The 26,553-nt window shown below is 37.6% G+C and overlaps 1 protein-coding gene across 8 annotated transcripts in view; it reads right to left on the bottom strand.

Annotated features, from left to right (window-relative positions):
- Window positions 1-26,553, bottom strand: part of ABCC9 (ATP binding cassette subfamily C member 9) — a 75,435-nt gene that overhangs the window by 8,781 nt on the left and 40,101 nt on the right. For 3 of the 8 annotated variants that reach the window (XM_084292015.1, XM_084292011.1, XM_084292012.1), the window contains 17 exons: window positions 25,920-25,958; window positions 24,249-24,350; window positions 22,736-22,820; window positions 21,282-21,362; window positions 20,135-20,272; window positions 19,520-19,645; window positions 18,880-18,976; window positions 16,971-17,215; window positions 15,793-15,941; window positions 14,925-14,994; window positions 13,918-14,075; window positions 10,949-11,041; window positions 8,149-8,251; window positions 5,805-5,906; window positions 2,922-3,042; window positions 1,710-1,840; window positions 186-264 (listed from right to left, as the gene is read on the bottom strand). In XM_084292015.1, the coding sequence (XP_084148141.1) occupies window positions 186-264; window positions 1,710-1,840; window positions 2,922-3,042; window positions 5,805-5,906; window positions 8,149-8,251; window positions 10,949-11,041; window positions 13,918-14,075; window positions 14,925-14,994; window positions 15,793-15,941; window positions 16,971-17,215; window positions 18,880-18,976; window positions 19,520-19,645; window positions 20,135-20,272; window positions 21,282-21,362; window positions 22,736-22,820; window positions 24,249-24,350; window positions 25,920-25,958 (1,919 nt within the window). Of the gene's footprint in view, window positions 1-185; window positions 265-1,709; window positions 1,841-2,921; window positions 3,043-5,804; window positions 5,907-8,148; window positions 8,252-10,948; window positions 11,042-13,917; window positions 14,076-14,924; window positions 14,995-15,792; window positions 15,942-16,970; window positions 17,216-18,879; window positions 18,977-19,519; window positions 19,646-20,134; window positions 20,273-21,281; window positions 21,363-22,735; window positions 22,821-24,248; window positions 24,351-25,919; window positions 25,959-26,553 lie in introns of those variants that run through there. The other 5 variants (XR_014618709.1, XM_084292013.1, XM_084292014.1 and 2 more) reach the window with 5 other exon arrangements.

Here is a 26,553-nt window from a genome sequence, read left to right as displayed (position 1 = left end):
ACATTTCCTGGAAGAACCAAATGCTACTCACTATAGGACACTTTGTACTTTGAAGGATCAGGTATAACAAGCCCCATTCAAACCAAGTGTTTTCCAAGCCAGGATATAAATTATCAATATAGTGTCTTCTGAAGACATAAGGGGGAGCAGGTCAGGAGTGACAACAGACTCCAGTGAAAACTAACCATCAAATATGTCCACCATTCTGAAGAACGCCAAAGATAGGGATGACTTGCCACTGCCAGTGCGACCACAGATCCCAACCTGCAAAAGAAAACATGTAAAGATGTTCCTTATAAAAGGAAGCTGTAAGTCAGACTTGCAGTCCTTCAGGAAAGCTGGACTGGACTGCCCTACTGGTGAGAATAAAGGTCCTTCCCAATGGCCAGTGGCAGACTCCTTTTGATCTGTGCATCAGAAAAGACTTGTAAAATGAAAACAAAAGCATTGGGCTTTCACTGATGCTAAGAAGTATTAGGAAGAGATCATTACCCTGCTCCAAACTCCAGGCAGAAGGTAATAACAGAAACAAACAAACAAACAAACATATGTTAAAACCTATTTAAAGTGGTATTTCAGCTGCTACAGATGATGTCTTATCTCAAAATAAAATAAAATAAAATAAAATAAAATAAAATACAATAAAATACAATAAAATACAATAAAATACAATAAAATACAATAAAATAAAATAAAATAAAATAAAATAAAATAAAATAAAATAAAATAAAATAAAATAAAGAAAAGAAAAAAGAAAACCTGCTTAATTTCTCCATATGGCTTGTGCAGTGCTGAAATTTCAGAGACCTGGAGAGGAACCCTTAAGTGAAAGGTGAAGCTGCTTCACATGTACACTGAAGAGCTCATGGAACATGTGATAGAGATTCCTACCTGTCCCAAGAAACAACCTTAGCAATCACATCGTAAAAGCTAGCTATTTACAGCTTGATAAAAAAGAGTATTATTTACTTCACAGTGAGACCTTATGGTGTTTCTCATTTACATGCAATGAGTTTGCATGTATGCATCACAATTCATACAGTGGAAAACAAAATTTCTGCAATATTAATATTGCAATAAATGCAATTTTAACCAAGGGAAAAATATATTTTTTTGGTTCATGTAGAATTTTATTTCATCTTGTTGAATTGATCAGTGGGGTAATGTGCAATTTAATATTACTTTTATTTGAGCATTTTATAATGATTTCAGTAGCTGAAATTTAACATAAAAAAAATAAAATAGAATTTCAGGAATGTTGGGATATTCAGTCAAAAATGTTGGAACAAAATAGTTCCCTTTTGCTAAATAATCTTTAGAAACATCTGTTCCAGGAAGATTTTTAAAATTTTGTAATTTTTTTGTCCTGGACTCCAATGACACTACATGCTGAAATGTGAGATGTTCTTGAGTGTTTACTCATCTCCTTTTTGATGTTCATCTAATCTCATCTGCCACCTATGCTCGCTCTAAGCAAGGGGGATGGACACGGAAAGAGATGGGAGTCTCAGAAGAAAAACTGATCCCAGCCAATAAAGTGATATCATCAGGGTGTTTCTAGACCCATGGCTAGGGACCTCAGAGAGGACCATCAATGTATGCGAATGTCACTGCAAATTGTTATTCTTGTTCTTCTGCTACATTAGAAAAGAAAACACAATAAGGAAGGATCTGCTCCAGAATGAGGACCATATGCAATTATACAGTACCTTTTGTCCTGGTTTAATATAGGCCTTAACATGTTTGAGAACAGGCTTCAAGTTGTTTTCATATCTCACACACAAATTTTCAATCTTGATTTCCCCCTCTTGAGGCCAGTCTTTTGGGACTTGAGAAGAGTCTGGAATAGTCACAATAAAACAAAACATGCTATCAAAGGGCCACTTTTTATGACATTTCCCTTTCCCCTCCCTCCTTCCTGGGAGTCTTCATGAAGCCACTTGAGAAACCTAGGCCATGCCAAAAGGACATAGGCTAAGGGTGCGCCCTCTGCCAGGTTGGCGTTCAGATTGTTTTGCAGGGGAGCTGAGAACCGTCTCAGAGCACGTTAGCACTTAGCTGCCAGATCTTGACACATAAGACGAGAGGGTAAATGCCTAAGGGGCTCTTAGCAATGAAATGGGTAGAAGCAAAGAGGGCAGAAAAGGTCAGCGGAGTGTTAACATCTTCTGAAGTCAGTAACCAGCAGAGGAAGGACAGTGCAAGGAAGGATGTTGTTACCGCTTTACAACTTGAGCTGTTGACATTATCACAGCTCATATGTCATCCTGATTTACAAATATGCAGTCAGGTTTTGTCTTCAGAATAGGAGCCTGGCTTTCCAAGGAGGCTTTCTGACCTGTAAGCTTCTTCATCTCTGCACTGCTAGCACTTGCAAAATACCAGTCAAAGCTAATTTGAATAAAACAGCAGCAGTACAAAGAGCAGCATACAGTTCAGGGAAGAGTTGCTGAGGTCTGACTGAGGTTTGACTGCCATCATACCTCTGTCTTGCAGCAAATGGGGGCTACAAAAATCCCACATTTGAAGCATGTGACTGTTAATGCATTTTTAATTCTTATCTACATTTTGATAGGTTTCTTCTTCTCCTCCTCCTCCTCCACCTCCTCCTTCTCTTCCTTTTTCTTCTCCTTCTTCTTCCTCTTCCTCTTCCTCTTCTTCTCCTTCATCTTCTTCTTCTTCTTCTTTTTCTTCTTCCTCTTCCTTCCTCTTCCTCTTTTTTTTTTTTTTTCCTGTTGGCTAGTACAGGCTACATATCTCATGGCTGCTTTTGGCTATCCTTGTTAGTCAAATCAGTGGGAGTTCCTACATAACAAGGAGACCTATAAATTTTGCATGACCAAGTCTACCTTGCTTTAACAATCCTCTAGAAGAACAACAACAACAAAAATCAACAAACAAAAAAGTTTAGAGTGCAATACCCAAGTAGCCATCATAGTTCTCCGACTCCATGTTCAGGAAGCTGTGTACTTTTTTTACTGCACCCATCTGCACCTCCAAATCAGCCAGATTTCTCACCACCCAGTTCAAATAGTTTGTTATCTACATTACAAAAAGAAAACAAGGACAGGGTTCAGGTCTGTGCATCTATCTGTTTGTGAATAAAACTCAGATAAATTTGCGAAAGTCTTTGGCCTGACCCAGCACCGTGGATCTGTTACTGGCATTGCAACAGTCCTAAACTCAGTGGAACAGCATCAAACACATAACAGGCTTGTCATACTCCAATGCAAACAACTGTGACATAGTAATTTAGCACACAGTATACTCTTTTTTTTTTTTTTCTTTTTGAAAGAGGTTATACCCAGAGTCTGTAGATGTGATTGATTAGGGAAATCTCTTGTTCCCAAGTAAGCAGTACTGAAAGACACCTTCTTTAAACACACGACACAGAAGAAATCAAAATTGGTAATGCCATTTGGGAATATGGCAATTTATAATCTTTCAAAGACAGACTAAAGATTAAGAAAGTTCACTATTTGCAAATACATTGAAAAGAATTTTATGGGCATTTCAATTCTGCTTCTTTCTGTGCATATTTACATAATCCATTTATCTCAGTGGAAAATGTGTGTTCCTTTATCATAGCAATATATGAGAAAAAATATACTATCAGCTCAATGATATTTCCTTCTTAGTTTTTATTCCCATTTGTAATCAAAAAGGTATTACTTGTAGTAAGTAACTACTGATAACTAGTTGTCAAACAATACCCAGTAACTTAGGGAAGCTTATCCCTAGTCAAGACTATTTAAGGCTGAAAACTGTATAGCCATTTCCTAAACTTATGTTCCTAAGTCTGTTTAGGTGCTAATTAAAAAACAAAAACAAACAAACAAACAACAACAACAACAAAAATAATCTTATTAGGTACTGTTGATTGACAAGCACCTTTAGAAATTGAGCAGCTTTAGAAACCTGAATAAGGGTGTATAAACCTCACTTACGGAGAACATTCTATATGCTAACATAGCGAGAGAATGATTTTGTCATTTATTTGCCAGAGATTGATGAATCTGACAGATGTTTATTATGGATAAATCACTCAGATTCACTTCTTTACCACTTACCTAATACAGATGCAACAGGCATACAGTAAATATTTTTCACTCAGAGTCAACAATATTTGTTTTGGTCGATTTAGATGATTTAGTTGCTTGCCCTAATGATAAGGAGTTATTCTCAGGGGTAGTGTGAAGTACTTTCTTTATTGGTCAGAAATACACATCTTCTGTGTCCAGCTTTTGATTCAGAAATTTATCTGCAGTCATAGCTCTAGCAGATTTGATAAAAGAGCCTGGTATCCCAAAGGCTCTGCCCATTGTTTCAGCCTTTATCTCAGTTGTGAAACAGAATTGGGAGGGTTTATACAAGGGGAGAGAATAAGCTTCTGAATGTCTATAGTAAACATCATGTTGGTGCAAACAGTCTGCTCTCATCCAGGTCCAAACATCAGCCCTCTCCTAGCTCCAAAGAGAAATGACACAAAAACCTGTCAGGAGATGCAGGCAATCATCCAACTGCATCCAATGTTTCACTAATGTTGTTATGAGGGAGGGGAGAGACAGGTAACCACTTTTTAACTGGAGCATCTCTTCATCTGCTACACCAGACTTGAGTGAACAGCTAACTTGCACTAATGATCTGTTTGCAAATGCAGACTAAATACAAAGTAGCCAAAGCTGATGCAGACATCTTGGCGCTTCCAGATCTCTGCTAATGAAGCAGGATTACCAGGAATGTTTTCAGAGTGAAGCTGAAAGTCTGGGACTGATTCTCAGTTGCTGGCAGATGCTCAAAGTGCTGCAACAGTGGCTTGAAGGGGATCTAAGGCCACCCTAAGACAGCTGCTGAGAATCTTCTGTTGCAACCATAGGCTCACCAGCATTTATGCTTAAAGCCAAATCTCAGTGTTAGACCCATACCCGTACCCTCTAGAGGACACCACCTTCCTTGTACCAGTGCCTAAAGCAGCCAGCTTTGTGCCACTCCAGACATGATTTCAAAAATTCTCCTTGCGACTATCCTCATCCTGCTTTTATCCCCACTCTCTTGGTGAATTTAGCAATATTTTTGTTCTCAATGATGATAGTACTCAGTCTATGCCCATGATGCTCTCTCATCCTGTCTTACAGCCTACTACACTAAAACACCGTTCCACCTTTGTGACTCGTCTCAAATAGCTCACTGTTAATGATAAGAGTTAAAATTAATTGGCTATTGTGCCATCAAAATCTTGTCTTTCCTAACCCCATCTTCTCTGATTTCCAGTTGCTACTTGTCATGATGGGCCACGCCTACCAACCTTAAAGGTCTCAATCCCCAAATCCATCCAGATTTGGATGGAGAATATTGGGTGTTTGAGCAGATTCCCTCCAAAGCAGAAATGGCATTTGTTCTTCTTCAGCAATGATTCTATCAGCCATTGGTTAAACATTACCCAGGTTATGACAGTCTGTGGGATAGCAGTTTCTGGCAGGTTTTGCTGTATACAGGAGCAATCAACACTGCGCTGTTCAAAACAGAGTGCACAGCAGGTTCTCTTACGCATTTTTAATTTTTCTGCTCTGCTTGGGAGCACTCGGGGCCTGGGAATGGCTGTGTTTTTTTAATTGGCTCATAAAACCTGAAGCAAGTCCAAGTTGCCCTGAACTCTCTCAACTTTGGCTTGAATCCATTATTTGCAAGATTTTTTTTTTTTTTCTTCAAGATTAAGAAAGCTGGAAGATAACCATGTATATGTATTTTTAAAACTACCATAAACTTGATAATTGGTCTGAAAGTTCCTCTGCTTTGGTACATACCGTCAGAGCGTACAGGAGACCTAGCCCCACAAGCCCCGAGTTAGGCCCTTCAGTGATGGAAGTGACAGCTGCAGTAAGAACTATGCAGGCACCGAGGTAATCCTAAAATGAGACAGAGGGAGAAAGAAAGATTCTAGACAACATTAAAATGCAGCACCAAGAAAATTTCTTCAGTCTCACAGCACATTCAGTTTACTGAGAGTTACTTCTATAATGGCACCTAGTCCTTACTTCTGGGTTGTTTTTCCTGGAAAAGGTCAGGACTTTTGGTGCCCAAACTGAAATACTCTTGGACTTTGCTGGACACAAGTGAAACAGTCCAGTATTTTCTTCAAATACAGTTGGGCTGGGGCATCTCAGTGTAGCTACACCCAAAAGTGGAGGTATAAAAAAATCTATTAAGTGTGTGAAGAAAAACATAAGAATAGCATAACATTGACACCCTTATTTACTACTACTAAAACAAATCAAGTCTATTCCTCTCCACTTCCATGTCTTCTCAAACATGGGTTTACCTTTCAAAACAGAAGTAATGCTGACTTCACAATGTCCATGAAAAGATTCTAGTAGGACTTCTACAGTTAATGCACACATTTTGTAGGCAGACAGACATAAAGTGTCTGCAATAAAGCATGATGCATAAAGCATTGTGCAATGGAACATTGTGCATGGGGAAGACATCTCTAAGCCTGCTATACACTCACAGATTGCAGTGAAACACCATGTTGATGTTGGTAGCAGTAGCTGAAAGCAGTAGAGCAATGTAGTTATAGGGCTGCATTTGGGCTAGTAAGCCTTGCTCTTGCAGAAATTGCTGTGGAGATTGTATTGGACAGATCTGACTTCTCATATCCTCTGCAGGAGCTTGAACCAATCTCCTTGATGTGTATCTCTGTTTTGAAGTGAATGCCAGATATGTGTGGTCTTGTAGTTGTCAAGGTGCCTGATTCATGGGACTGCTGGCGTTCCCACTCTCTTACTGTTCCCTGCATTATATTTACTTTGGATTACAGGGTTAGCATTTTCCATCTATTTTTTTTCCCTCCTGTTTGATAATGTCCTTCCTGGAGTCTTTCCCTCTGAGATTTGAAACAAGGGTTGCCTAGTTCATCTCTCTGTAAGAAGTGTTGATGAGCAGATGACAGACTCTAACCTAACTACTGGGAAACAGAAGCACAGTGGTCTTGGATCTCCATGAGCAGCTGGGACAGGACTTCACAGCTGCTATTAAACTCTCCTAAGTTTTGAGTGGTATTAGTACCACTGCACTGTTAGGTAAAGCTAAATGAACTATTCCTTGGCAAGACCACATTATTTCTAATGTGATGATGAAGCAACGCATATTCTTGGATCAAATTCATTCTGCATGTAAGCAAGTCTGAGACTGAGACATTAATGGGCATTGCCACAGCTTATTTCAGGACTTGATGAGGCTCTGTTATTTTTCTGTCTTTGGTGTGAATGCAAGTTCAGCTTGATCTCACATGCTGAACGCTTCATGCACAAGGGAAAGCCATAAGAAATGAAGCATAGCTTTGTTAATTTAGCAGTGTACCACAAAGTGAAGGTTGGAATAATGCCCCTGATGTGAGGATTAGTTGTGTATGTTACTATTTGTGTCTAGCAAAATCAGGTCACAGCTCTGTTCATTCTCTGCTCTTTTCACGTCAGATGAATAAGGAAATCACAGTGATTTTGCTTGCCCCTCATGCACATCAGGGAAGTTCCTCACATGCTGTCACTGGAGAGCCCCTATAAAATCCAGAAGCCTGTCTCACTGGTACTGGCTGTGTTGTGGCCTACTGTTTTTAAGTTGAAGCCTAGCTCTGCTATGTTTTGTGATATTAAACAGTCCTGTACATTACACACAGTAAGGGCTGTGCAAATAGGGGCTCTAAATTACAGCTGTGGGATTAAACCTGTTGTTGGGGAGACATCTCAGGGAGCTTCATGATGCCTGAAACAGCCCTGGCAGATTTATGACAGTTCACAAAATTACTTAAAAGCCATGCTATGCTTTGAAAATAGCTGCTGCAGGGACAGGTCTGCAGACAGTAGTAGAGAAACCTTATTTCAAGTTATGTAAATGTTTGTTCTTGCAGTCTCTTCAGACAGTAGACATCACAACAGCAAAAGATGAGGGAGACTCGTATTTTCTTATTCATGGCCAAGAAAGCTTAAAAACCCCTATGTGCTTAACATAAACAATCCCAATCTATTTTAAGTAACAGTGTGTATAATCTCATCGCGAGATTTATTCTTGTTATCTTCTCTTCTGCATCATGCAAAATCTCTGTTTGCTTCCAAGGTTTCAAAATCATGGCTGGGACTAAACTGAACGTACCGTCCTGACCTCCAGCCATCTGTTGGCAGCCGATAGAAATAAGTAGGCAATGTTGTTCGTATCCGTTAGTTCCAGCATACGTTGTTTAAACCTGGCTTCATGCCTGCCGAGAGCAAAGTTGTTATATTACAACACATTACACGCTCATACACAAAAGGATGAAGTATTAAATTCTTCTTTCCCTCCCCTTCCCTCAACCTCAAACTCTTTGCCCTTGTGCCTTTGCCAAACTTTGGATTAAAAGCCCTTCCCCAAGCCTGCTGCCAAAGCTTTCTGACCAGGCAGAAGTTAGCTGGACAGCTTTGTGAGTCTTCAAAATGAGTGGCATCTCTAAGGTTTCATTGCTTATTAGTAGGTTGTAGATTGATTTGTAGATTGATACCTCTCTGCTTAGCTCAGCTGTTTTCTCAGTCAGCTATACACTGCCTAAGAGGCTCAGACAGCTACAATGAGGGAGTAGATCCCATGTAGTCAATGATCCCTATAGATCATTTCTGAATTACAGAAATGAGTTGTATCACCTCCAGTGTCAATTGCCTCTCCCATTTAATGCCCATCACCTTTAAAAACCAGTGCAAGAACATCAGAGCACCTGAAAATGAAGGTACACTTGAGTGGAGAGGAGGGATATAAGTAAAATGTCTGTTGGTATAAATACACTAAATTCATGGTGCCTTACAGTACTTCAGTGTCTGGCCTGCAGTCAGGTGGAAGACATTTTCTCATTCCACATTCTGCTGTCTGTTCAATACCATCACTTGAAAGAAATAGCCAAACTTCATACTGCCGCTTATCGTCTGTTTTATCATGGCAAGTTCCTACATTTCAAAGTTTCCGGGCCCTGCTATGAAGCTCCTGTAATCCTTGTTCTACCAGAAACCTTTCCTATCTTTTTTTTTCCTTTTTTTTTCTTCTTGTTCTTTTTCCCAATGATACTTCATTTTCCTCTGAACAGCTTGTAAACATGGCAAGCAACCTCCCCAAGGCAGCAACTGGCAACAGCAAAGACATGGGGAGGAGCAAAGATTCACTGAATATTCTGCTCATCTGCCATTCTGGCAGCAAAACTCCTGTTTTCCTAATGGAAAATCTGACTTGCTCGATCTGTATCTTTTCATCCACATCCAGCTCATCTTCTGGGCTCTTTTAGACTTTTATCCTGTCAGATGACAAACAGCAAAGGTCACTGAAATTGCTTTCTTATCCAACTGTGCTACTTTGTGGTAAGTTATGCAGAGAGCTGCTCTATTTTATCCTGGAACATACTGAACTCAAACTACAGAGAATGACTAACGGGATTATTAGTAAATATGAGCTTGCTGACAAAAACCACTGGAGACTTCAGGTTCTTGGTTGACAGTGGAGCAAAAAAAGGGAAATGAAATGGCTTTGATTTGCACCAGAGATCTGGGAAAATTCAAGTGATGGTTACAAAGCCTCGTCATTTTTTGGGGCTGTCTTTTACTCTCTGCCATCCAAGCTCACATAGTTGTTTTGTTAAGTAAGGAGGAGTTGAATGACTCCCAAGAAATGCTAAGCTCCTCTTCTTTCTCAGGAGATAATGTGATGAAAGGCCACGCTGAATGTCTCAAGAAGATGTCTCAGCATACATCAGTATCAGGACTTAATTATGAATTACCGGTTTAATACTTCATTCATATTGACATAGCTTGTCAAAATATTTTGTGTTAACCACTGGCTCATATCTCTTCAACACACTGCATACGTTTTTGCTCGTCTTGCCACAGTCCTTTCTGCAGCTCTCTGAACTAATAAACTGGGTCCTAAAGCTAGCTTGAAGTGATGGAACAGTCTCAGAGAATGTGTAATTCATTGACAAGATGAGAAAAGAGTTCTTCCAGACACTGGCCATCTAGGGTTTAGACTCTATCCCACTCTGTCCATCTCTCTGCAAAGAGGCAGAGGCACTGTTGTTAAACTCAGCCTGATCACTGCTGGCTAAAATGGGCCAATACCAGTAGAGCTGGAAAAAATATCAGAAGTCTCCTGCAGAGCTGAACCAGATCAAATACATATGTAAATAGTAGTACAGTGTGATCTACTCTGGTTTGGAATTCTACTGTGTGTGGAATGAGTGCAAGTTATACTTGGGGACAACATCAAGCTTGCACTTTGACAAAGTTATGCATGCTAGCTGTAATGCAGTGAAAACAAGCTAATTTGGCTTATATTTCATGTAGAAAAGAAAAGAAAAACATGGAAAAGTGAAAAAACTCTCACCTGGAATATGATTTTTTGTTTTGGCTGACAAGGCTACATTGTAGAATATCAAGATCAGGTTCTGTCCTGTCGTAGTTTTCTTGGAAAGTCTCTCTAGTTGCTTATATACTCTCCCAGCTAGTGAGTACAGCAGTGATGCATCCCTGACTGAGGTATTGGCTAAATACAGAAATGATTCAGAGGAACTTGGATAACACAGCTTGTAGGCTGTAGCACAGGGATTTTGAAGGAGTGATTCCTGTGCCTGCCCTCAAAGGCGAGCTCCCTGCTGTCCAAGTAAGGCACAGTTAAACTAAACATCTTCAAAGTTTAAAAAGCATATCCTAAAACTGTCACCATCTTTAATTCAGAGGAAAACCAATATACATGTTTAGTATGTTACTGTAAACATGCACAAGAGTTTAAAGGTATGGAAAAGCAACATGAAAACAAAAACCACTTCCCTTTTATGAGATAGCTTAATTAAAGTCCACCAAATCAAGTAATTTGACATGCTCCAAGAAAGCTACATGGGCCTGACCAGAACCCAAGCCTCCCTCTAATAATTGGTTTTACAGACCTGAATGCTCTGATGGTGGTAAGACCTTCAGCTGTTTCAGAGAAGTGACAGAGTAAAGGTAGCTGGGTGCTGTCGTCAAGTTCCTGGAGGTCCCTGGAGCAGAGAAAACAAACAACAGGAAGCTATTACATCTTTTCCTGTAGAAATGTTACTGCCTAATGGACAACAGCAGTATTTTATGTATTGAACATATTCTTTTCAGGATCATGCAAAATACAATTTCTATAGTGTAGAAAGAAACTGGCACAAAAATCTGACATTTCATTTTTGTCATAGAAGACTACAATCACAGTGCAGCCACCTCCACCCTGCCAATTTTTGGTTACAGTCAAGCTTCTCTTGGTCCCACAGTGAAGATATCACCACCCCTCTCCTGGCTAAAACCCTGCTGTCTATTTTAGCCATCACTAATCACCTTTTACTCTTAAACATTCTAATTTATTAATATAGTTAATACAATCAGCTCAGAGCAGTTAATTTGAAACTTCATAGCATGTTATTTGTGGCTCTTACACCAGTTATAAAATAAAGCTTGTGTATCTGTAAATTTGTCTATTTTAGTTCAAGTGTTTCAGCTGGCCTGACAAAGTTGATGTCTTTGCATAAAAACTTTTCTTCATTTTCAGTATCTGTAAGTACAACAGCATGCTGTACACAAAATATGGCAGAGTATAGCAGACCACCTGTTTGTAGCATTAATATTTGCCCACTGGTTGAAATAGAGATATCACTGATAGAGCAATAATATGAATGAGAAATTTTCTTATTTTCAAAAACTGTATGGAGCAATGACATTTAAGTCTAAAAGTTCCAGTCTTCTGAAACGGGAATGTTTTCCAAGGCACAGAGACAAATACATCTTTCTGTCACACACTGCCATTGGCATACCAGCCAGCTGTACAAGTATAAACAGAACAGAGGCCACAGCATTAGATATTTAAACTCCTTATTAAAATACTACTCTGTTTGCGCACTGTATTAGATAGGCCAGCAGAAATAGCTGCTCCATGATGCTGAACGTTACAGTATACAGAACTGAATTTGCTGCTTATGTTTTGATGATAAATATGCTCTATTTCAAATTTATGATGGAAAATACACAGAAGTTTTTGAGAGATGTAATGGAAAATGCAATAAAGAATCAAAGTGCTGCAAGAAATACTGTAAATATTTGCATTTCTAAAAATTGTTGAAGCTTATATGGCTGGAAAGTATTGCATGCAAATATGTTATAAATACTGGCTCAAGCTATTCCTTCATCACACATTTCCCAAGAATATTTTTTCTATGAATAACTATTATATGTATTCTTTTCTACCATGAAGTGGAAGAACACAATTCAATCCTGTGTGCCTCATGAGTGATTTAAAATAATTTAATTTAAATAAGTTAAAAAAAAATAAAGCACTTGCTGATGCATGTTTTCCCAGAAAACTGTAAGGAAATAAAATAAATGAGGTAGTTATGGACTTGCAGAATATCAGGGACTGCAAAACCAATGGTACACATGTGTGTGTGCTGACCTACAGGAGTGACCAACCTCTTGTTGGCTCGTGTGCTATGGCTATCAGTTCAGCACGTGGGAAAAACAGGTTTGGAGATGGATGGAGACTTTTATTTCCCTTATAAAATCACAGAGAGAAAACACGGTATTTCCTTGGGGTCTAATATATCAGGTTTTGCTTCCTCTTGTGTTTTTTAAGAATTTTAAATGATGTGCACTGCTGTGTATAGCAGAACAGGGTGACAGAAGATCATAATGAATTTATGAATGAAAAACAGGTCCCTTGGTTCCCTAGCCACCTTGAGTCACACTCTGCTGGACTGTCATGCACAGATTCAGTTTGGAAACACAGTCTAGAAATAGCAAGGTTTTTGCAAAATCTTAGAAAATGTAAGCAATTATTTTAGAATTAAACAGTTTTTATTTTGCCAATTCTGACTTTAAGGAGTTTTCTTATGAAAAAAATTCATTGGAAATTCTGAGGAAAGCTGAAGAAAAGCCGGCTACAGTGAAGATAAATTACTGATACTTTGCTCTGTGCCCCACCTGCTGCATTGATTTAAGGGGAATAACTGGCATAATTCTTTCTCAGGCTACCTAAATAAGATAATTATCCATGAAATTAACTGTACTGGAGCACTTGATTTAAAAGCACCATGCCTTTTAGATGGATGCTAAAAACCAGAAGTTAATGCTTTGCAACATGCCTACTACAGAGACAGGGCCTGAAGTGAAGTGTTGCTGATGAGAAGGTTATTTTGGCCTCCATGCATGTTCCACCAGCAGGTACCTTGATGGGCATTTTTAAGTATCAGGAATTGGAATAAAACGAGTCAGACATCTGTCTGATTACAAAAAGAAAAGAAAAAAAAAGAAGCATGACTGAGTAAACTTAAGAAAAAACTTAGAATGACTTGCTTAGATGTGTTACTAAATCATATAATTAGTACTAAAAACATAACTCTGAGAAATCATGGCACCTTTCTACTGAAAAAAATGTTCTCTTTAAAACCAGCCAAACCATTCTGAGTATGAGATGTTGCTGTACAGCAGAAATAACTTTCTGTGGATTTTTTCACAATATGAAGAAAAAGTCATGACTGGCATTAATCCAGGAAGTTATTTTCAATTCTCTACTAACCCTCAAAAGATCAAAGAGGAGCTTTGACCAGATGTGAGCTGGCTCAGGTGACTTACCAAAACTCACACTAATCAGTCTCAACAGCTAATAGTGTACAAGACTTCAGCAACAAATGTTACTTCCCAAAATACCTTATTTGTGGTCAGATCAGCTGGAAACATCCTCTAATGCATGGCTCAAACTCATACCTCAGGACTGTATACAGGATGCCATGGTCACTATGGCAATTTTCCCCTTATACTAGTTCAATAATCTCACATTTCAATACAGTCCTATATACCAACTTTTTAAAAGAAATTTTCAGGGCAGATTTTAAATGCATACTTGGAAGCAACTCTGAAGTATTTCTGGATGAAGTAAAATGCTATGCCAAGGGGCACAAGAGCAACAAGGAACCACGGAGTGGCATACGAGATCATCCCGATGGCTGACAGGCAGAGTAATGTGGACCGGGTAAGAGACTCCAGGGTAGGGGGAATGTGCTAAAGCAAACAGAAAAACAGAAAACAGAATATATAAGACAAAATCAACTGATAGCACGACTATATGCCTTTTCCTGTAGAGGACCCTAGGGAAAGTAGAATGATATTACTGTACACTCATTGATACCCCCTTACACTGGGAGCCTGCATGTTTCTGTGGTTCCACTTCCCTAATGTGCAGAGGTTAAAAAACAGCATAGCAGTTCTTATTCTAGAGGTCAGTGTTCCAAAGATCATGATGAAGTAGGGGCCATTTCCACCTCACTTATATAAGAGGGAAGAAAGAGTATGTTGTTCTTGATATACTAAATATTTAGAGAAACAGCACTCTCTTTCTCAGAACTTCTTAATTTTTCTTCCATATTCCCATCATCCTTATATCCAGGATTATTACTCATTCAAACCTTTTGATTTACAGACATAATGACAGTATCCCTTTCTCTCCCTGAATGATCTAAATTCATACGTGCTACAGCCAGGATGGAGCACCTATTTACCTCACATGCACTACCATACAGTAAAAGTTATTATATTCTAAATTCTGTTTTCCTGATTTGAATCCAAAATCTGGTGTTTTGCTAACCCAGATTTTCCAACAAAAGTTACTAATCTGTATATGAAGAAATTAAGAGCTGCCATCTCCTATCACATTTAATCTAATAGTTTAATGCCCTTGTTGCTACAAATGTATGACTAATTTATATTTTGAATTTGTCTATTATCCTTTCCAGACCCTCTTTTTGCTATGCTCTTCTCTAGTGAATACTTTAATGCATCATCTTATTCAGCAGCTAAGTGAAAATTTACAAAGCTAAGATATAATAAAACAGAATATATTGATATGTATACCTGATCAATGATATTGGTATCAGCAGAGAAGCGATTTAGAATTAGTCCCAGTGGAGTCATATCAAAGAACCTGTTGAAAAAATTAAAAGCAAAATGTTATTTGAAATGGAATTCCAGTTTTGGATAAAAATCCTAGTCAGATAAAATACAAGGCTGTGTCCAGCTATTTTCTAAAACTAAGCAATAAACATAAATATCACACCAGCCCATCATGTCTGCATTCTAACTATCCAAATGCTTCTCTTGGCGTTTTTCCCACTTAGCTGCTAACTCATCTCTTCCAAAAGCTCCCAAATCATTTTACCTTTTGCTCTTTCTTCTACACTCCCTCCAGGCTTACATTCCATTTTAAGGATCAAATCCTCTCCCTGGCTGCTATTTGACCTCCTGCACAGGTCCAGGCACCAGGACTTCATTGTTTTGTGAAAGAACTGTGATAGCTGTATTCATTATGCAGGAACCCTTCTGGCCAGACCATTGCCTACAAGAGACCATTCTTGGCATGTACAGAATCTATCCCCACAGGCATTAGAAGAAGCTTAGTGTTCAAATCATTTGACCCCAGGGCTGGCTCTGGGTACTGTGGAGCCAGAACTACACTTAAAGCCTTCCTTGATATCCAAGCCTTGAAGCTTGCATGGAGCTATCTGACACACCTACCTTTCAGCCAGATAAAAAAGGGGTCAAAATTTGACATGTGCTGACATGGGATTTTTTCCCCCATTGCTTCACTGCTTATTTTCACTTTTTGAAGTCTTGAAGGAAACAGGGCCATTACAAGAGTTTTTCACAGGAGTACATTTCCAGCTAAAAAGAGGGCAGATTTTGACTGTGTAGTTCTCCAGAAGGAACATTATTTTTCCTGTACCTGATTGGTCCAAGGATGATCTTATTGAGGAGATTATGATGTAGGTTCTTGGCTGCTGTAAGACCCATCCACTCCACAGTTAGAGATGTGATGAGGCACAGGACTATTCCTGCTCCAGAGAGGATGCTGAAGACAGCTACATGATAAGTCTAATAAAATGACAAATATATCAGTCCTAGGAGTAAACACACATTTATTTTGTCTACTGTGAAGTTCTCAAGGTACTGCTCTTCAGAACTAGTACCTGGTACAAACAGCTGCTATGTCACATTGCAGATACTACATAATTATATTACATTTTAGATTGGTTTTTGTTTTGTTTTGTTTGTTTTTTGGAAAATAAAAGAGCTGTCATGGAACTGAAATTCATGAAGTTAATGTAATTAGAAAATCTGACTGCTCCAAGATTACTCAAGCTACTGACAAGTATCCTTCAAGACGCTGAAGAACTATGAAGAACTATAGAACTATAGAACTATGAAGATAGACGAGGTGGGTAAACATGAAAGTAGGCAAATTGTTAGCCAGGGAATTCAGACAAACAGACTAGATTATCTCAATAATTAAGGCACTATAGAGATGTTGGAAACTTCCACATTATTAAGTTCAAGCACCACTAAAATTCTTAGAGCAAATCCTACACTAATCTGCCAGGGCTATAACACTCTTAAGCCTTCTGAAAGTTTGCTAAGTGGATTCTGATAAGATATTTGTATATTAGTTACATTTACAACAATAAACAGATCCTATTTAAGCAGTACACTTGAATATTTGAAGACTTTTTTTTTGTTGTTTGTTTGTTTTTGTTTTTTTTTTTTTGTACTTTTCTTTCCTGACAGGACATAACTGGATAGCCAGTAAATGGGGTCATTGACTTAGGTGTTAAAAAATCCAGCTGGAAAAGTTTGTTATGAGATTCCTCATTTCTCAACCATTTTTCTACCCTTAACATGCTTCTGCTTCAGTTTTACATGTTTGAAAAGACTGATAAAATTTGAATTGCCTTGTATTTTTAGCATAATTTTTTCATACATCCTATCTAATGATTAATTTTACTATGTCTATCTATCTTTCCAGTCTAGCTGGCTTTGAAATGAACAGCAAACATTTTCTCTCTTTTTTATTTTTTTAAATTATTTATTTTTTTATTTTCTGTCAGGTTCCAAGGTATGGCCTACCTTTGTGCTCTTAGCATCATCAGCATTCCTGAGTTCATTTTCATTGTCCATGGATGTCCACGTAGCAAGCCAATAATCTATGGCTACTATAACTGAGTGTTTCAACAACTTTGAGAAAATCATCAGAAAGAGCAAGAAAAATCCTCCAGAAGTTAGATATCTCCAGCAGGTTCTCCATGGCATCTTTGTCCTGAGCCTCAAGACAGTTGACATATTATCATCTTCATCTTCTTCCTCTTCTTCCTCTGTGATTCAGACATTTAATCAAGTTAGCTTGGATGCAGTCCTAAGAATCATACCTGGTTTTACTGTATGTGGTTGACTTCTGTTTTGAACCTTACGTTTTAATGACAAAATACAACTCATCATTTGAAAACAGAAAACACTTCAGACATATTTTCATAAGACTTATTCTTTGTCCTGTGTTCTTTGAGTAACTCTGTAGTCTGTCAGTCTTTGACTAGTTGAAGTTTCGCTAATGTTAAGTCTTCAGGATTGACTGTATTTATAGTAGAGACTAGGCCTTTTCCCAGTGTGTTCAGCTGTTTTTCTTGTACTGTCAGCAGAGCACTATGGGTCATGTGCAAGATTACAAAATGTTCTCCCAAGCTTTCCATTCAGAGGCTCTGTCATTTGTTGCACAAGTGAATTTTACTCTCACTTTATTTAGAGGTACTAAAGTTTTGTCTATTTAAAAGAATGTAGATGTTGGATTAGTGTTTCTTCTGGGCCTACCATTGACTATTTGATAATTTGCACATCATACTGAAATACAATTGGTGGCAGACTTTTGCTATGGCAAATATGTATTTCATATATGCATAAATATTACATTAAAATATTTTTCCACCAAGTAAAAAGAATATATGTCTGATAGCTTTGCATGATACACTTGGGTAAAAAAAAAAGATGACCTGCTCTTACTTGACAGCTCTAAACTGACAGTGTATGCAACCTATTTCTGATTTTGAACATTAAAAATGAATTAGTAAGAAGCATTTTCTTTAAAGTTAATATTATACACTTTTGAAAATTATATACTATTTTGGGACACAGAGACGTGTACATTCCCAGGCCACATAGGAGTTGTGGATGACCTGGAATGCATTCTCAGGTTATATTTCAGCCCTGAAGATACTGATATATAGTTTATAATCCTAACGATGACTGTTTTTTGTAAGCATTCTGTGGACTATATGGACACATCTTTTTTTTTGTACTTTCTATATTACCCCCACAAAGAAATAATGGGTTCCAATTTCTGGGATTAGGTTGTTGGCAAGGCTTTCCTGCACAGATCAAAAGGAGGAGCTTGGGAGTGACCCCAGTTTAAACTCCTCCAAGAAATTAACTGATAAAATGTAGTGATAACTGCACATAGTAAGAGCTGTTCTGCCCACATTCACCAAATAAGTATGAAGACAATGTAGTATTTCCATCTCAAGGACTTTGGTGTCTAGCTCTGCCTACTGTACAATGATTGGGAATCTCCTCAAAATGCAGTAATCAAGGCCCAACAGATCTATGTCCTAAATAGCAATCCACCATGAGTTTTGCCAGATTGAACACAAGGCATTAATAAAGAGCCTGCAAATAGCTAGTCTGTATTCTGTGATCATTACAGCAAACAGCACCATTGGAATCTTTGTGATTAGTGCTCCCTGTAAGAGGAAGCCTGCACTTCACCTCTTCTCTTCCCTGGCATCACTGAATTGCTTCTCAGGACTGACTAATCCCTTTAGGCCTGGTCTGTCATCCTAGGGATGTTCCTGATGGGTCTTGTTGCCAGCTGCCAGTATCCAGCCTCCCCTCAACATCTTCATACTTCACTGCTAGCTGTCAGCTTTGTATATTCAAGTGAAATGGCAATGATAGCAATAGAATAAAAAAATGAAATGATAAAACATACCTTCATCTTCATCTTCCAGTTGTGATTTGGATTCTCTGGGGTACATGGCTCTTCTAAGAGTTTTTCTCTCCAGAGTAGTCTGGTCAGCTTCCATATCCTGTGATAAGAAACCATTCATTAATTTGAGAGCTCAGTTGTCTGCTACTGTGTTGGCACCAACATTAACCTCAAAGAGACTTTATTTGGATCAGTTAGGCCACAGAACACAAAAACGCAGTATTTTAGGATTTTTCTTTCAGAAAATCCTTCTTTGTCCACTTTCTTCCTCTTTTTTGCCTTGTATTCTTTCTTTCCCTCTCTTCTAGAATGATAAAAACTTTGAAAATAGCTCTTAAAGAATCCTAAATCCTTATGGCAATAACAGAACATAAGGCTAAAATAGAAAGTCCCTTAGTAGACCCCTTGCCCCAGGAATGGATCAATTGTGCACATCATTCCAAAAGGATGTTTGCCTAATGTGTCCTTAAAAACCACCTAGGATGGACTTCTCAGACAATCTCTTCTAGACCTTACATCTCCTACTGTTCATGTGTTATTCCTTAGTGTCTAGTTTAAAACTTGCTTCATGACATGTTTTGATTTTTTAGAAATTAACTGAAAAATATTTCCTTGATATCCTTGCCCACATGTTCCTATTTACCTTTTCCAATTCTTGATCCTGGCGATTCATCAAAGTTTTCCAGTGTTCATACAGCTCAACATCCTTGTTTTGTATATCCTTTAGTGTCCCTTCCCTAAGCACCATTCCATCCTTCATTGCTATGATCTAGGGGAGAAAGCACCCAATAGGTCTACTCAGCAATATATGTAGTATAATCACTGACCTGGATCCTACAAGATGTCCTATAATTGTTGAGATTACATTCATATAAATTTCTGTGTTCACTGTATTCAATATTTAAGAAATAATTTCTTAATTTTGTTAGCACAGCTCATAAACTGAAATTTCTGTAAGCCAAACTCATCTGTACTTGTAAAGCACATGGACAAGCCATATTAAGTATTAGTCATAATTGTAATTAAGTCACAATTCTTTAGTGGCTTTCCATCAAAAATCCTACACAAGTAATATAAAAATAAAATGTTTTCTTCTATTATAAAATCCATGTTATGTAATGTTGTAGCTAGCCACATGATATATAGAATTAATCACTCTATTACAGAAAGCAATAGTGAATTTGTCAAGCATTACAGTGTTAACTTCAAACGTATGTTCATCGTTAGCAGATCTGCAGCGTAGTAGCTCTTTTCTTACCCAGTCAGCATGTGGTAGATATTGTAACTTATGTGTCACCAGAACAAGAGTCCTCTTGTCTTCTTGGAGAAACTTCAAAATCCCTTCCTGCATTAAATGATCACTTAAGTGAATGTCCAGAGCAGAGAATGGGTCATCCTGCAATTAAATAAAACAAATAAAATAAATAAAAAGAACAGGGTTTAAAAAGTATATATTTTTAATTTAAAAAGTTTTTGTTTGTTTGTTTGTTTGTTTTTGTTTTTGTTTTGTTTTTTTTTTAATAGAAAGCATCTTCCATGACCAATCATCTCTCTCTAATGACTAAGACCTAGTCAGAGGGCTGCACTATAAAGCAGTGACCTAGAATCCATTATTCTTCAATTCATAGTAACAGACTCATTTAATTTTTTTGTGTCTAGATGTGTGCAGTGCTGGTGCCACACTGACAATAAGAAGTAAGCATGATAAGGAACACTAAGTCTGAAATTTCACATTCAAAATTGAAAATGTTGGAAACCAGAGCCAAACTTGAGTCTAACTTTGATGTGAAACTGGTACAGTTAAGATAAAGCAGAGTCAGGAACTACACTGATTGCACCCAAACTAAACTTGCAGCTAGCAATAAGATAACATTCAGCTGTACAAACACTTCTTCTCTAAGAACAGAGCTAAGTCTCTGGTTAATTTTGAAGGGTCTCAGACAGCCCTTTCATGAACAGTAGCCTCCTGAAATTCCTGACATACCCTGAAGTAACCGAGAAGGAAAAGTCTGTCTGAATCGACAGCGTTCTACAGGAGACTGCTGAATGCTCAGTCTGTTCATTGCTCAGATCTAATTGCATTATGGTGCTTCTCCTTATCCTGAAGTCTTGCTGATTTCAGCAGGATTATGTTGATACAAGGTACCACTGTGAGTGAGTAAAAGGCAATCTGTTTGCCTCCTTCAGCATTAATCTCTGTAGGTCCCACCTTCTTTAGTCTCCCAGTATGTTTTGATACCGCCTCTGGTGGCTTTTTATTTCCTAACTCCATAACTTGAATTTGTAGTTGAATACAAGTCCCTATAGTTCTCTGAAGATAATATAAAGTTTTCTGAAGATATATACAAGGAATGACAGTTTTATTACTAACTTTATGTGCTCCATATGAAAAAGAAAAATCTTACCAAGAAGACAATGTTGGTGTTCTGATAGAGTGCTCGAGCTACACAGATTCTCTGTCGTTGGCCACCACTTAAATTAATCCCCTAATGAATATAATGGATCAGAAATATGCATCTTTGAATAAACATTATGATAGGTCTTGGGAAATATGATTTTTACAGTTATACAAGGTTCCAATAAAAATCAATTGCTTAGTTAAAATGCTAATCCTGTTGATAAACAAGCATAATCCTTACATTACAGACAAAGAAAAATTATTATTCAGCAACGAATCATGGATAAGTATGAATTATGAAGAGCTTCTCTAAGCACAGTAGGCTTCTTAGATTGAAAAATGCAACCAATGCTAGCATAAAATTCTGCAAGCAAAATATTGGCTATCAAAAAATCCCTTTTGAGGTACAGTTGAAGGATTTTTTTTTTTCAAAACAATTTTTAACATGTCAATACAACAAAAAGCATGGTGCAGCTGTTCAAAAGGAGCACATTACTTTTTATTTATTTATATATTTTCTTTCATTTTCTTTCCTTTTCAACCATTAAAGTGTCGGCCTTTTTCCAGGCATGTCCATCCTACAGTTAAGGCCACTCGTTCACATCCCTGAGGTCTTAATAAACCAGAGACCTTCTGATCTGTGCTGTAGCTGTACAGGCCTCAGTCCTGTCTAGATGTCCAAGTATTTATCCAAGGATGTTCAATTAAGCTTTATATGGCCATGTATTCATTATTGGGAAACAGAATTAGCTTTTTTAAACTAACTCATTCACACACATTCAGACCAAAATGGAGATGTGCTTGACAAGAGCTTGGGAATAAAGCTCTCCTGGCTTAAGATCAGTGCCAAGTAACCCAATTTTCCTGTAGGACAAAATATACAGTTTAAATTTCTGTATGCTCACAGCAACATCACTCTGCTATATAAATATACTGTAAAAGGGCCATTTCACCCATCACTTTAAACCCTATTTATCCTTTTACTGACTACTACATTTTGAATTTTATCCCATAGTGAACAACAAACTCACTGAAATAATTCCAGTATGAATCTTTCCCAATTTTCTATGGAAATTTGCACAAAACTCATCCCTTGAGAATCTTTGTTTTTCATTGTGTATCATAACATCCAGTGTAGTAATTCTATGGCATACAAAGAAACAATATATGCGTGGGGGCAAATTCTGATCTCTGAAACAAAATACATTATTTAGATTTGTATCTGTCTTGTGCTCTCCAGATTAGAGATCACATAACAATATTGTTTAATGTCATAGCATTTATTCATTGTCATGACTGCCTAGAATGCTGCAGCAGCTAATGCAAAATAACTTCAGTAAACACTAGTGAATTACAATTATTTATCAGGCTGGCAACCCAAATCAGATTAGATGAGTGACATCAGAAAGTCCCTTCTTAATACATAGACTAAGCAAACACGAAAGCCTTGAGGTTATTTACCCTTTCTCCAATTTCTGTCTGATCACCAAATGGTAGTAAGTCAATGTCAGGCTGCAGAGAGCATGCATCCGTAACAGCTTTGTACCTGTAAAACCAATACGGTCATTGCAATTGTTTAACCAGCCACATGCTTTATTAACACAAAAACAAAAACAAAACAAAACAAAAAACCCTATATCTCAAATTCACAGCTAAGTTATTATGGCCCTGTGATGTTTTGCAAATGATAATTGCAAAAATAAGTAAGGCAAATGTTGTAAAAAATCACATATTTATCAGAAATTTTCATTGGCAAGACTATTTTTTGAAGATTCTGTTACTTAAATTGCTGGATACATTCTTCCCTGTCACTGAGCAGTTTTGTTGGACTCTGGAGTATTTGAAGGCATTTTTCAATGAGTTTTCTTCTTCCCCTTTTAGGTGCCTCTTCAGTTACTTCAGTGTGATATTTCAGGGCAAAGGATCCTTACAGTGCTTCTGATCTTGCGTCAGGAAACCTCTTGCAAAAACTTGAAATGTGTTATGAGATTTCTAGGTCTGTGGGGTATCTCTGATGATCTGCTAATAAGCAGCTGGGATCAGAAAATCTGAGTGGTGTTAATTCAGTTTTGCCCCTTTGATATGAATGAATTTAGGATGATGTACTAGCTGAAGAACCTAGTCCCTGAAAATGTAGGTGCTTATCTGAATTTTGAGTTATTTGTTAACTTTTGTTCAGTGGGAATGGAATCATACATCTTATCAAAGTACACACTAAGAGGAATGGGTTGTATTTTTTATAATTTAAAATAAAATGAGTATGACCTTTGAAACAACAGCAATTTATTTTACTTAAGTCATTTTTTCCACTGTATTTGTTAGCTAGCCTTTTTGGAAAGACGTTATAAGCAAGTGCTGGATAGGCAGAACAGAAACTATGCACTTCCAGCTTTCACACTCCCTTCTCCTGTATTTCTATAGGAAGAATTAAGGTTATTTCCTTGAGGTACCCCATCTGCATATGTGCATTGTTTTTGTAAAGTGGGTGCTCCAGCAACTATATCACAGCAGGATTAGGACATAAACTCAGTGGAAACATGCCTACTATCTTTGTTTCCATAGTCCTCTGGCAACCTCAAGCTCCACTAAACAAAACAAAAATACGGCACTAGCATCCAAAGATGGGATTCATCTCACCTGACTTTAGCTGCTTGAAAAATACACATAAGGCTTCCATTGTATTCCATGGAGAATCGCTGCTGCTGTGTGATTCCTCACATAAATTTTAGACATGCACTCAGGGTAGAGAAAGAGCCTCGAAAGGCTAATTTAAAGCAAAAGCCTTTTAAAATGGCTAAAGTCAGGTTAGCTAAACCCACACTAGGGTTCACGTGCATTGATATTTTTCAGAATCTGAAAGCTTCTGCCAGAAGGAGAAGACAAAACCCCTTAAGGGAAGCAGTCAGGTTTATTTATTATTTATTATTATTATTATTATTAAATTTTTATTTTTTGCAAGTGGTTTCATATTTACCTTTGTTTATTAAATGGGCTCCCAAATATAATGTTCTCCTCCACTGTTGCATTCAACAGCCATGGTTTCTGAGCTGCATAAGCCACTGAATATCTGTTTCTACTGTAGATGAATAAAGAACATTAGTAAAAAGCAACACATCTGCATTATGAAATGTCTGAGAATCAGGGGAAAAAAATACAGAAAAAATTCATTAAAAAATACAGAGAAACACATAGACAGAGAAATTGTTACTGAAGTGAAGGGAAGAACTTTAAATGAGATACTTTTGTTAGAACAGCACGCACTCTCTCCCCTGGTGGCACAATCTATATTCTAGGTTGTACTCTATTCTGCTATAAATGACTGGTACCTACCTCAATTTAGTAACTGTAATTTCAATCCAAAAGTAGATTATAAATATTCAGAATGATGAAATTATGACAAAAATGATTTTTTTTTCTCCAACATTGAAACAGGTAGTAAAAAGGCACTGCTCAAATGTCATCACTATACTTGTCTTGCTGCTTTCTGAAGCCTTAAATTATTTTACCAGCCTGTGCACATGAAATATCTTTTTCTCAGGCAAAGTTTTTTCTTCTTTAAGCCTATTAGATGTTCAGTGAACAGACATGATATGGGAGGAGAGGACAATTCAATACAGATTTGGAAAGAATCATTACAGTATCCCAAATACTTATTAGGCTTAATTTTAAATGTGTCTAAATACTTCATTAAATATGTACAGTAAGTGTAAGAAAATTCTTTACTTCTGGGTGTTTTGTCTGTGTATTGTGGCAAAAATGATCATATAATGTCAGGCCTTTTTCTGTAATGCCTGAGACATGTGGGAAGCATTGTTAATGGCTTGTAAATCTGAACGGTTATCTTTCCTTTCTGTTTCTTTGATTGCATTGCTTCAAACCAAGCATTCAAATTAGCTTTGAATGTAAGTATCTATTACTTTTGAGAGAGAGGGTGCTAGGGTATGAGTAATAGCTGGTTAGAAGCAGTCAGTAGTACTCCCAAAATTTTAGCAGTTTCAGCAGTTCGATATCCACTAGTATGAAATATGTCCACAGGACTGTCAGGTATCAAATAACGGTGTGGCTCCCAACTACTGCTATTGGTGCCACTACTTGTTTGTCATTTATGGCGTGCCTTTTTAGTTTAGCTTGCCCATCTTTTAATCCTGCAGGCTCCTTCATGGAAGCCAGGGCTGGAATTACCGGTTGACATGAGCTGGACTGCTCCCTTTGCATGCCGTGGCCCTGCTTCATCGTGCAGCAAGCAGCTGGGTTACCAAAAGCATGAAACCTAGTGCCGATCAGAAAACATGCAAGCTCATGGGAGGGTACATGTGATGATGACTTGTATCTGGGCATCCTGTCTTGAGAGATATGGAACACACTAAACTCACAGTGTTGTCAAATGGGAGCTAGGAGCACTCAACCTCTTTTAAGCAAGATGTGGGCCTTTCTGGGATGCTAGCCCTCAGATTGAGGTAGTGGTACAATGGCTGGGAAAGACTGGGATCCACTGGATTTAGAGCAATCTGTCAGTTAATTCTACAGTAAATAATTATTGACAGAGTAAGGAAACACAGAGATGGCTGAAGGGTATGAAGATGAAAGTTTGAGGAAATTCTGAAAAAATTAGTGTATTATGATACACTAAAAACAGAAATAATACCTTCTGGATGCTTCAAAAGAAGGTTCAGCCTCATTTACACTGTAAGTTATGGTAAATGACATTTAGTAAGCAGGAAGTAGAGAAAATAACATGTTATACAAGTTTTATATACAGGAAAACTGTAGTTAAGTACATTACGAACTCAACATCAGTTTTTTTTTTGTCTGGTTAGGTTTGGTTTTTTTTTTTTTGCTCTTAAAGGGAAAATAAACATGGACTAATTAAAAGCATATAACTTTTCTAAATACAACAGTTTTGTGTCTATTGTGCATAGTGGCTAAACAGGCAATCTATCTTGTTAGAAAATGAATTAAAAATGAAAACTGCATTGTAAAACCTGTTAAAATGAAATTATTAACATTGCCTGTGAATATAAAAAATTGACAATCAATAAGTCAGCTTCTCTATACTGTTCCACCAACAACCTATGGAAGCTGGTAACTACCCTAACATCAGATTTCATTGGGGCAAAGACAACCTTTGCAGATATAATTTTGCAAGGTTCAGGTGACACGCTTTTACTGTGTAATCAGAACAGATTTTGAACCTGTTTGTAGCAGCGAGGCTGCATCAAGCTATGTATGGCACTGCAATGCCTAGACTTTTCTTGTCAGCCTCCACTTCTAAGGATCAT

The sequence above is a fragment of the Netta rufina genome (genome assembly GCF_964035555.1).
Source record: "Netta rufina genome assembly, chromosome: 1".
NCBI lineage: Eukaryota > Metazoa > Chordata > Aves > Anseriformes > Anatidae > Netta > Netta rufina.
This window is presented reverse-complemented; position numbering and strand designations above follow the sequence as displayed.